The sequence below is a fragment of the Ciona intestinalis genome, chromosome 11 (assembly GCF_000224145.3).
Source record: "Ciona intestinalis chromosome 11, KH, whole genome shotgun sequence".
Lineage (NCBI taxonomy): Eukaryota > Metazoa > Chordata > Ascidiacea > Phlebobranchia > Cionidae > Ciona > Ciona intestinalis.
This window is the reverse complement of record NC_020176.2, coordinates 4,465,868-4,475,754: the sequence shown is the minus strand read 5'-3', so window position 1 is coordinate 4,475,754 and position 9,887 is coordinate 4,465,868. Positions and strand designations below refer to the sequence as shown.

Genomic DNA, 9,887 nt, shown 5'->3' with positions numbered 1-9,887 from the left:
ACACATACACCTGATAATGACACCCACCACCCACATTAAATATACCACCATATCCATAGATTGTCTGTACCTGTTATGGACTCGCGGTTTCAACAACCGAACCGGTTGCTTTTACTTAAACAAGGAAATTTCAGCGGGAACGGTAACCGATGCGTGGAGTTGTGATAATACAACATTACGTGTTTTGAGTGTCAGTGTTATTTACCAACAGTGTCGTGAATTTATAGGTGGATCGGAAAAAAATACATGATTGTTGTAACAAAAACTCTTTTGTGTTTGACTTGTCAATGTGACGGATTTATTAACAGTGTGAATGGCTTGTCGCTAGTTTGAAACTAGCTTCTGCGCTGGTTTTAATCCATTTTTGTGTGGTGGACAAAAATCGAAAAATAACATTTTATAATTTAAATAAAGTTTTAACAAACAAGAAATAAACGTTTTAAAAATTTGCAAAAAATTTCTAACATGTTTTTTGCAATTACAAGCCTTTAACATACTGTTATTTATTCTAGACTCTCAGTCCCAATATTGGATCCACGGGTAAGACGGCCCGAACAAACTGTTGTGGAAGCCGCCCATGTTGTTAAACATATCGTTTGAGCTTCAACTTAATCTACAGTGTTTATTATTTGGTGTGTGTTTGTAAATACAATATTAACTTTATGCTTGTAACTGTACTGGCTTATTTTGAACATATTTTTAATAAAAAGAAAGAAAGTGCATTCATACACCTCATGCTCACTGTTGAGTTATAACATGGGTGTCTTCTTATACACCAGACACACATGGTGTATTCATACACCTCATGCTCACTGTCGAGTTATAACATGGGTGTCTTCTTATACACGAGGCACACATAGTGTATTCATACACCTCATACTCACTGTCGAGTTCTAAAATAGGTGTCTTGCTATACCATATGACACGCAATGTACACTGCACAACAAAGTAAACTTTTATGAAATGGATGTAAAATACACTGCAGCCTTATTTCAATCTACCATACACTAGATTTGAAAGATGAATCCTCTGGTTTGCAACGAAATGCCAAGTAACAACAACCAAATGACCTGAAAAACAAAGCTCTTAAAATCTGTTTTAACAGTTTATATTACAGTGAAGTGAAACTTACCTTTTTGGAAGAGAGAGAAAAACTCAATTTTAATAATAATAAAAATGGGAGAGCACGCTGCAGTGTTGCGCAATCAAAAACAATTGTTCAGTGTTTGACGACATATATTTCGGTAACATTCACCAATTCAAAGCATTTAATACAAGAGGTACACAAGCAGTGAGCATGCAGGGGGAACCAGAGCTTATAATCAATAACAAACCAACCATATTAGTAAACATGGGGTTAAGGTAATGTAAGAACATCTTTGGAACCAGAGGTTTAGATTTCAATTTTGGAACTTCATTTCAAAAAGGTTTATTACAAGAAAAGGCATGCGTTTCAATTACTGATTAATGTTAAGACTTACAAAGGTATATATCGGCTTAGGAGATGTGACAGGTTGCGATGCAAATTATAAAGTTAATTTAATAAGTATATTGATTAACCTTGGCTTAAAATGTCATTATATACAGAACATACATCAATAGAAATCCTGACAAACCATGTGTGTGATGCAACAATCCCTATTCAAACCTAACAATGGGGAACTAACACTATACCTATCCTACTTTGTCATGTTTAAACAGATGTAGGATTATTGTTTTAAACAGCAAGCCAACGCAGCAATGTTTGTGATATAAGCTAGTGCAGCGCGTGTCTCAAACCACACAATTGCCTAAGGAACACACAGAGCAGCTTTGGGCGTCTGCTTCTTTATATCTTGAGCTCACTGCAATAATTCCCGTCCAGATAAAATATAATAAATTACAATCGATGCTAATCAGCGTTAAGTTCCGTGCCCTACAATTGCAATTCACACGCCGCCATTGTTTGTAAGGTAACATGAGTGCGTTACTGCGTCATTTCCAGTGTTGCCATTCACCGGCATTCCCAAACTTTCACGAGGAGGTCAACACTGCCAGTGATGATGTATGGCGCACTCTTGTGGACATCTGGAATAGTGGAATTTGTTTTTATAAAAAATTTAAAAATCAAAGTCACATTTTTTAAATTTATACCACAAAAGTGGGCAACTTTTCTGAACATCTTCAAGAAAAAGGAAATATATATTTTTTTTTAAATATTTTTTTATTTTTTATCCGTTGGTAAAGACACAATTCAAACCACAGAAAAGCATGAGTGGAGGGTTTAGAGAAGTTTGGTGCTTATGGTAGGATCTCACTGTTTCGAATAGACAACGTTAGGGTAATGAAACTACTCTGGTCAGCATCCCAAGTGTTCTGGCATGTCACAAAATAGATCACCCTTATATAATACAATATATATATATATACAATATATTTATAATACAATATATATATATATACAATATATTTATAATACAATATATATATATATATAATACAAGCCACCTACCTAGATCGGTAACAAAATGTTCATGAGCTGCCAAAGTTTTGTGACATCTTTTATTCTTGATGTCCCAAACTCTGAGTGTTTTATCGTCAGATGCTGTGATGAGAAACTTCCCGCGTGGATGAAACATGGCCGCTCGAATCCAGCTATCGTGACCAATGAGAGTAAACAGACATTGGCCTGTTGATACGTCCCATATCTTTAGCGTTTTGTCTCTCGAGCCGGACACAATAAACGGACCAACTTTTTCGCCCTTTCTTACCTGAGGAAAAAAATAAAAGATAAAAAAACCAAGATCATCTTGAATCTGTTTGAATATGAAACTAACGGTGCCATTTAGACAAAACATCTCTCTTTTATTGTACAATTGGTTGGACTTGATTTTTGTGTGTTACATTTTAGTAGCACTGGATCGCAACTATGGTTTTACTAGGTACACTGTTTTCACTATACCGAAACGTTTTCAAAAACCGTAAAATTACTCATATTCTTCCAGACAAAGAACAATGAATTCTTAAATAAAAAATCGGTGTTAAAACTTGAAGAATTTGGGTTGAAACACCAATATACAAACTTCTATATTATACAGGGCAACCATGAAACAAGGGAAAATCTTTCCAGCCACTTTTTTACAAACATCAACCACATTTTAGAAACACTTTTCCACCTCAATCCCAGCAGCTGCACAAATATTAGCGGCCGCTGATTCAGGAGCCCATGACAAGCACTCCACCACGTGGTCATGCTCTCGTAATTCCATCTTACACTCGGTGGTAGCAGTGAGCCAAACACGAACCTGTTTAACCAAACAAGGAAATTTAAAAAGTTAAAAATTTTTCCTTAAATTAAAAAGCACATATACAAGTAACTGTATACAAGCAGCTGTTACAAGCTTTTATAAATTTCACACTTTTTATAATTTTTTTTATAAAATTTGGGTCGACATTGTTAAAATGCAGATGCAAATACACAACCTTTAATCCAGTTTACTTTGGTTTTGCATCGAATTGTTGTTCATTACTGCATATTTAAACCATACTTACAGTTTGGTCATTAGAGCAGCTAGCAAGTAATGATCCGTCCATATTCGGTCGTACCATTCGAACCCATTCTTTGTGGCCAAGAAAAGTTTTTATGCAATATCTGGAACATAAAAAAATTAACAATCTTAATCTCTTATTCTGGCGCACCAGACATTACTTCATTCCCCTATCCCATATTTATGTAATTTGGGTAACCCTATTTAAAGTGTTTAGTGTAATAGGCCAATTCTGGCATAAAACCCAGGACCATCACATGCCAGGACCTCACCCACATAAAATAGAAATTCAATAGAAACCTTATTTAAATTAAAAGTCCCTCACATAAAAGGTAAATTGAAGCCAGAAACACTGCTTTTTTTATTTAAAATTCATTTTTTAACCAATCAAACACAATTACTGTTGTTTGTATACGATAACTCACCCAGTAGCCAACTCCCACAACTTAATTGTTTTATCTCGACTTGCTGATACGATATGGTCACCATCTGGCATGAAACTGACAGATGAAACATTATGGTCGTGGCCTGGATGAAACATAATATAATTAACATAGCCATGAGAAGGAGTCAAGAGTGGAAACAAAGTCAATTTAAATACAAGGGCATCTTTTCAATAAGGCAACAAAAAAAACATCATTTAAAAACATCTTCCCAATGGGGCAGCACATAGTAACACTAATTTTAAATTTGATGTTTAATACAAGGAAATATAGAAGCGAACTTGCAAAAATCAAACTACAGCTACTGTTATCACAGATATACTTGCAGTTTTATTGAAATAACAATTAAGCAAAAAGTTCCCCCCAACCTGTCAGTGTCTTGGTACATTCAAATTCAACAAAATCCCAAATTTTCACGGAGAGATCAGCAGAGCAGGATGCTGGGGAAAGTGGGTGGTTATTTCATGCAAATGTAAGCTGGGTAAGAACAAGAAACACTAACACACATACACTGCCTGGTATGAAGCAGGGATATTTCACGGTAATGTTATAACCACTTCACTTTTTTTTTTTTTTTTTTTTTTTTCTTTTTTTTTTTTTTGAGATTTTGTTGAAGTATTTTTAAATAACTTTCATTTATTTGAGAGTTATTCAGAGAAAAATTATGTTTTTTTCATGTAGACTGAATATAAAACTTGTAAAATTTGTTACAACTTGTATTTAGTAGAATAATAAAACTATAAATAATCACATATATAACTCATATATCTGTAAATTATTAGGTAGCATATTCTAATTTATAATGTAGATACATTTTACCTAACCACCTCCAATCCATAACTCACCTAATACTTTCCCAGTCGGATCAAACGAAATATCTTGAACTGCATCAGTATGACCTTTCAAAGTTCGTTCAAAATCCCCTGTCTCATAATCCCATACCTGTAGATAAAATAATATATATGTGGTCAGTTGGTCAGTGCTGCTGGAAAAACATCATCATATTATCAGGATCAATGTAAGTCTGGTATTAAGTGAATAATAACTCATGCTGTTATATAAATATAATATGTGTAATATGGTCATTGGTCCTCATAGCTAGAAATGTCCCCCACATGTTAATATATCTAAGCCTTGTCTTAGTTAGGTAAATGCTAATTCATGCTGCTCTATATAATATGTATAACATGGTGTTTCAAAATGTGCAACTGCATGTAATAAATCACTAGGTATGAAAAACTGCTGCTATTTTATCAAATACAGCTTCTATTAAACATACACAGCGATTAAAACATACAACAGTAGAGTAATCCTATCTATTAAACAGCGTGTAGTTTATGATCATTGAACCAAAGAAGTAAGATTCACAAATACATTGTGCTAATGCATACAGAAATAAAATCGTCAATATTGTATCAAAAGTGTTTTAAAACCAGTCCTATCAGTAAAACAGTTCAAAAAGTTCGATTGAACATAAAGTAGGCAAGGGTGCCACACGTTGTGCATATATGGGGGAGACTATCATAAAAAATTCATGTCCAACACCGCCTGTCTAGGCTCCTATTTGCCCTCAGTCCTTGAATGATTAATCACACAACGTAATCAACTGACTTGGAAACAGACAACAACATAAAGTAAATAATCTTTGTCACTTTAAAGGTGTAATGTCACAAACAGACTTTTGCCAAGACTTGTTGAAGTATGGAATACAACATTGCATAGTAGTTAGAAAAGTTATGAAAATAAAGTGAAGGCAAATGAATGAATGCTCCCTTTGTGCTAACTTTTACCCCGGCAGATTTTATACAAGAGTAGATTCTTTGCATTATTATTGCACTGGTTAAAGCATATCTCCCCATACCATAGGAATAACGAGCACAATTTGCAATAAAGCAACTGTTGTAATGTATGTACTGTGGTATTTTCCATAATGTCCGTAGCACACCTATTCACATGACTCACATAAATAACAGATGTCTTTCTTTAGCGTTTGCCTCAAGGTTGTTTTATTTATGTGGGCACTGAATTTTCAGTTACTTTTCGTAAGAAATAAATAACTTTATAATACTGAATATAACTAAGTTATAATCATTTCTATAAATAGAAGAAATCTAATAACCAAAGTTAAATACAATACCACTTTTACAATATAAAATTATACAACTGCTTATTTTATTACTAATAGGCTAATACATTACATTTAAGTTTTGTTTTAAATGTTGTAACTTTGGTACATGTATAACAATCAATTAGTGTTAAATAAATCACACAAACTTTCAATAATCGAACTTTTCCACGGACAGATTCATAGCAACATCAATACATATTGATTCTTATAGAGGATAGCCCATGTTATATTATACACCATGGAGTACCTTGGTCCTTGGTGTATTATAGAATACCTTATCAGTATCTACTGTGGCATCTATGTGAAGATTAAATTCTCTTCAACCTCCATTTAGATATTACATTTCAGTTTATGGGATATTACAATTTCATACAAAACATATTAAATATAATATCAATAGTAATAAATGCAGCGACACAAGTAAAACTAAGTATTTTTACAAAAAACATTTGCATTAACAGTTGCTGATAAGATGTTTACAAAGCATGCCAGACAGAAAAAAAAGCTACTTAAATATGCATTGAGTACAGATTTTTATGACCAGCAGGTCAAACTAAAAAACCTGGCTCACAAATTAAAAGCGTTGGACCTTGGTAATACAAACAACTGTGTTGTGCTAGTTGAAGTTAAAACACGGATATAACACCTGCATCATGTGATCATTTTAAGTGGATGAGTATCTACACAGACAGTTTAGTTAGTTTAGCATTGTGCAAGTTCTAATCCACAGTAAAATCTCCTCCAATCAATAAAGCTTAATAATTTAAGGTACCTTGATAGTAGAGTCTTCTGCAGCAGACAACACAACACTGTAGACGGGATGGAATATCACCCGAGTTATGGGATTTCTATGTCCACTGAGTGCACATCGTTCTGGTGGCCGGGGAATCCATTCTGAAGGATCTTTCTTGTTGTGGGGGGTGAGGCCATCGCGGGTTTCTTTTTGGAGTTCATTTAGTTTTGCTTCTAAGTCCATTACCTGTGGGAACGTCATGTTTTTTTTACAAAAATATGTGTCTCTGGGGTGACATTGTTCTAAAATACAGTTTTACTCATAGTTGTCAAACATAGGGAACCTCATTGATTAATGTGGTGAATGCAATATACTTTGGCTCTGCTTGTTTGTATTGACACCTAACAGCAGGGTAAAAACTGTTTTTCGTTTAAAACAGTCTTCGGAAGTTTTGACATGAAGAATATATTATATTGATATTATTAGTTACCTTTCGCTGCAGACGGACGACTGAAGTCCATTTCTTCTCCATCAAACCTTCATATTTCTTATCTGGCTGTTCGGGCTGCGGTGGTGAAATATATATTGAATTTATATACATTACATATATATGGCAAATATCCGATATTTATATATAGGTCTATATAACATAACTCTATTTTTAGCTATTATTTCGGAAATGATAGCAAAGATCATATTAAAGAGAAGGAAATCAACATTTGGTAAAACATGCTAGATAAAAGGTGTGGGAAGAGCGTCACTCAAAAGTGTGGCTGTTAAACCAAGCATATATACATTACAGAAAGCAGTAGTCAAAGTTCCATTTAAACATAATGCAAATACATTGCCGTTGGTCAAAGAAGCTGCACAGTCACTGGTAATTAAGAAATTTTGTGGCAATAATATCCTTGGCACATGAAAGGTTATTTTAACATTACGAACCAGGTCAGCTTCTTCTTTAAAAGCATCGAGAGCTTTGCTGTAACCGTTGGCACGAAGATATTCAGAGATGGCGAGATTTCTAAAATGAAAAAAATCGTAATTATTATACATATATATATCGTATAATAAATGTATAATGATTAAGGGAAATATTTTAACATGTTGACAAGTAGGTTATATTAAATAGGTGGTATATAATATATGATATTTACGTTAAACTATTCAAATTTGCTACAAGCTGCGGCTAAGGTCAGATTAATTAAAACAACAAACAGAAGGAAGTTAGCAGCAAAACGACAATCGTAATACACAAATTTTAACTTGTAAAAACAGAAATTCCAATTAACTTACAATTCATCTCTCTGTCTCGTCGATAAAACCATGTTTATATTATTTCTATTGCATCGTATCGGCCTACATCAATAAAAAGTTGAACGCAGAGTCAATTTAAATTAAGACACTGTGATTTAATAATAAATCATTAAGTGTGATGAACATGAGTATAATAATGACATCACAATGCTGATTGTCATGGAATAAACAACAACAATTAGGCTTGTAGTAAGGAATATACATTTATTTAATTTTTTCATATGTATCAATTTCCAAGGGTTTTTATTTTTTATTTTTAACATTACATCAAGTTTTCTAATGTGATAATGATGATAAGATTAATTAAAACATTTAATTAACAAGAGCAAAAACATAAGCTTGAAATAATTAGTTGCAGATAAAATATTATACCAAAACACTTTTCTAGTATGTTTGTAATAGAGTCATTTAACATTGCTCTTATTTTATTACATATATATGGAATTACACAATTAAAACACCAAAATTGACATATTTTAGTAATAAAGTTACATATAGTAACTCGATACCGTATAGGGACATAATTTAGGCAGCACACACCCATAAAGTTACTTATGTAAACAACATACGTTTTAGAAAATTACACTTAAATTAATCATTGCACAATGACCGCATGTATGAAGGTTTTTGCAACATGACTTACGAAACATAATACTTGCGTGAAAACGTGTTATTAGTAAAGATAAAATTAAACAATTTAATTCAGTAATATTTAATGCGTTCGCAATAACTAAACCAGTTACATATAGATAAACATATACTTTGAACTCTAGTTATTTGGCGGTACCTTTTTATTTAAAAAGATAAACTAAAATCCTAAACAACTGTATTTCGTCATTTTAAAATTGAACAAAGTGATCAAATAAATCAGGAGTTACCCAAACCAACGTTGTTTATTGAACAGTTTACGTTACATGGGCGCAATTTAGACGCCATGTTTGATCTCTTATTTTATTTTAAAATTGATACCGTAAACCTAAAAATACTTAATGACAAAACAAATAAATTATAACTAAATGCAGATTTTATATTTAGGCATTAAATATATTTTTGTGTTTTTCCTGAAATAAAACGACTGAAATACGTTTTTCAAAATGTAAAGCGTAACATTCGCAGCAAATCATAAGTAAAAGGCAAATGTACACGCTAATACGGGTTGTAGATGTTACGTTAATATTCTGGTAGTAGACAGTAGCTGCTACGGTTTAAATTTTCTTCAGAATATAAAAAAAGTGTAGTATTTTTTTTTTACCTAATGTTCTCTTGTTATAATAGAAGCTGACAAATAGAAAGACACCAGTCTCTGATCGCAATAACTTATTTCCAAACATGGCACCGATGGCTGTTGTTCCAGCAGAAGACATTAGGGTTGGTATAGCTTAATGTATTGAATTTTTCATACGTTTACCATATTAAAGAAAACAAACAAGTGGTATATCCAGGGGCGTATACAAGGGGGGGGTCACGGGGGTCCGGACCCCCCCCTTTGAATATTATTTAAAAAAAATTTTTTTTTTTTTTTTGTAAATTTTTTTTTTTTTCTTTAATCTAAAGTTCCACTATTTTTGTGTTAATATTTTTACCCGGGGTTAGTATAAGGTGCTTAATCACGTGTAAAAAACTAGGGATGGGCCGAATCAGGATTCCATCAATTCGGCGTTATTCGATGCATTTTTTATTATGCAATCGAATCCGAATATGCGTGGTTGAATACGTGGGATTCGAGTTTGTAACAAAACCTA

The 9,887-nt window shown here is 33.0% G+C and overlaps 3 protein-coding genes across 4 annotated transcripts in view; 2 read left to right on the top strand and 1 right to left on the bottom strand.

Moving 5' to 3' along the window:
* Positions 1 to 722, top strand: part of LOC100177874 (dynein regulatory complex subunit 2) — a 6,368-nt gene extending 5,646 nt beyond the window's left edge. Inside the window, exons 10-11 of one of the 2 annotated variants that reach the window (XM_002131298.4) lie at positions 60 to 142; positions 513 to 721. In XM_002131298.4, the coding sequence (XP_002131334.1) occupies positions 60 to 142; positions 513 to 544 (115 nt within the window). In that variant the 3' untranslated portion in view covers positions 545 to 721. Of the gene's footprint in view, positions 1 to 59; positions 143 to 512 lie in introns of both variants that reach the window. The other variant, XM_002131290.5, reaches the window with a different exon arrangement.
* Positions 723 to 1,218: 496 nt separating this feature from the next.
* LOC100180225 (lissencephaly-1 homolog) lies at positions 1,219 to 8,253 on the bottom strand. Its single transcript, XM_026836732.1, has 11 exons — positions 8,125 to 8,253; positions 7,774 to 7,852; positions 7,322 to 7,396; positions 6,871 to 7,077; positions 4,816 to 4,912; positions 4,339 to 4,410; positions 3,953 to 4,055; positions 3,532 to 3,631; positions 3,156 to 3,284; positions 2,492 to 2,750; positions 1,219 to 2,067 (listed from the first exon to the last, which is right to left on the bottom strand). Exons 1-11 carry the CDS (start codon positions 8,154 to 8,156, stop codon positions 1,994 to 1,996), a joined length of 1,227 nt encoding a protein of 408 aa, XP_026692533.1. The 5' UTR covers positions 8,157 to 8,253; the 3' UTR covers positions 1,219 to 1,993.
* A 1,165-nt stretch (positions 8,254 to 9,418) lies between these two features.
* Positions 9,419 to 9,887, top strand: part of LOC100186513 (splicing factor 3A subunit 1-like) — a 9,885-nt gene continuing 9,416 nt past the window's right edge. The window contains exon 1 of the mRNA XM_018813941.2: positions 9,419 to 9,513. Coding sequence (XP_018669486.1) covers positions 9,475 to 9,513 — 39 coding nt within the window. The 5' untranslated portion in view covers positions 9,419 to 9,474. The remainder of the gene's footprint in view (positions 9,514 to 9,887) is intronic.